This window comes from Austrofundulus limnaeus, unplaced genomic scaffold (genome assembly GCF_001266775.1).
Source record: "Austrofundulus limnaeus strain Quisiro unplaced genomic scaffold, Austrofundulus_limnaeus-1.0 Scaffold765, whole genome shotgun sequence".
NCBI lineage: Eukaryota > Metazoa > Chordata > Actinopteri > Cyprinodontiformes > Rivulidae > Austrofundulus > Austrofundulus limnaeus.
In genome coordinates this window covers 31561-32558 of record NW_013953167.1, presented here as the reverse complement: position 1 = coordinate 32558, position 998 = coordinate 31561, and the positions used below count along the sequence as shown (strand labels likewise).

The 998-nt window shown below is 55.7% G+C and overlaps 1 protein-coding gene across 1 annotated transcript in view; it reads right to left on the bottom strand.

Annotated features, from left to right (window-relative positions):
• pum3 (pumilio RNA-binding family member 3) overlaps positions 1–998 on the bottom strand; it is a gene marked incomplete in the record, with an annotated part of 12809 nt that overhangs the window by 7575 nt on the left and 4236 nt on the right. The window contains 3 exon segments of the mRNA XM_014028459.1: positions 401–467; positions 548–641; positions 742–817. Coding sequence (XP_013883913.1) covers positions 401–467; positions 548–641; positions 742–817 — 237 coding nt within the window.

The following is a 998-nucleotide window of genomic DNA, read 5'->3' as shown; positions in this document are numbered from 1 at the left end:
CCCGCCCACCAGAACCGAAGCTTCGTCTGTGACTCCGCCCACCAGAACCGAAGCTTCAGCTGTGACCCCGCCCACCAGAACCGAAGCTTCGTCTGTGACTCCGCCCACCAGAACCGAAGCTTCGTCTGTAACTCCGCCCACCAGAACCGAAGCTTCGTCTGTGACTCCGCCCACCAGAACCGAAGCTTCGTCTGTAACTCCGCCCACCAGAACCGAAGCTTCGTCTGTGACTCCGCCCACCAGAACCGAAGATTCGTCTGTGACTCCGCCCACCAGAACCGAAGATTCGTCTGTGACTCCGCCCACCAGAACTGAAGCTTTGGCTGTGACTCCGCCCATCAGAACTGAAGCTTTGGCTGTGACTCCGCCCACCAGAAGCGAACGGGTGGGACCCACTCACCCGTACATGAGCAGCTTCTTCACCACGTGTCGGCCGTACTGAGACTTGCACAGAGCCAGGACGTCGTCTGCGGGGGACAAACGCCACGAGCGGTCAGAACACATGATCCGAACAGGAAGTGGAACGTTTCAAAAACACGGCGCCCACCTTTCAGCTCCTCCAACACTTCCTGTCTCTGCTGGTGGCTGCCGAACTGGATGAAGCACTGCAGAACCCGGACCGCGTCGTGGGCGAACGCCATCTGAGGACGGGACAGAACTGAACCGTCAACACCCGGGACCTGGACTGAGTGACCCTGCTGGGTCCAAAGACTGGTAACTAAACGAGTGGGACCAGAACACCTGTTTGACTTTCCCACGGATCAGACCGTGGAGCTCCTTCATCAGTTTCTTCTTCAGCTCCTCGTCACATTTCTTCCTGTGGAAACAAAAAACATCAGCTGGACGACAAACTTCTTATGAAAACAAAAAACTTTATGAGCCAACAGTGCTGCACCAACATTAGCACCTGATGCTAACAGTGGTGCACCAACATTAGCACCTGATGCTAACAGTGGTGCACCAACATTAGCACCTGATGCTAACAGTGGTGCACCAAC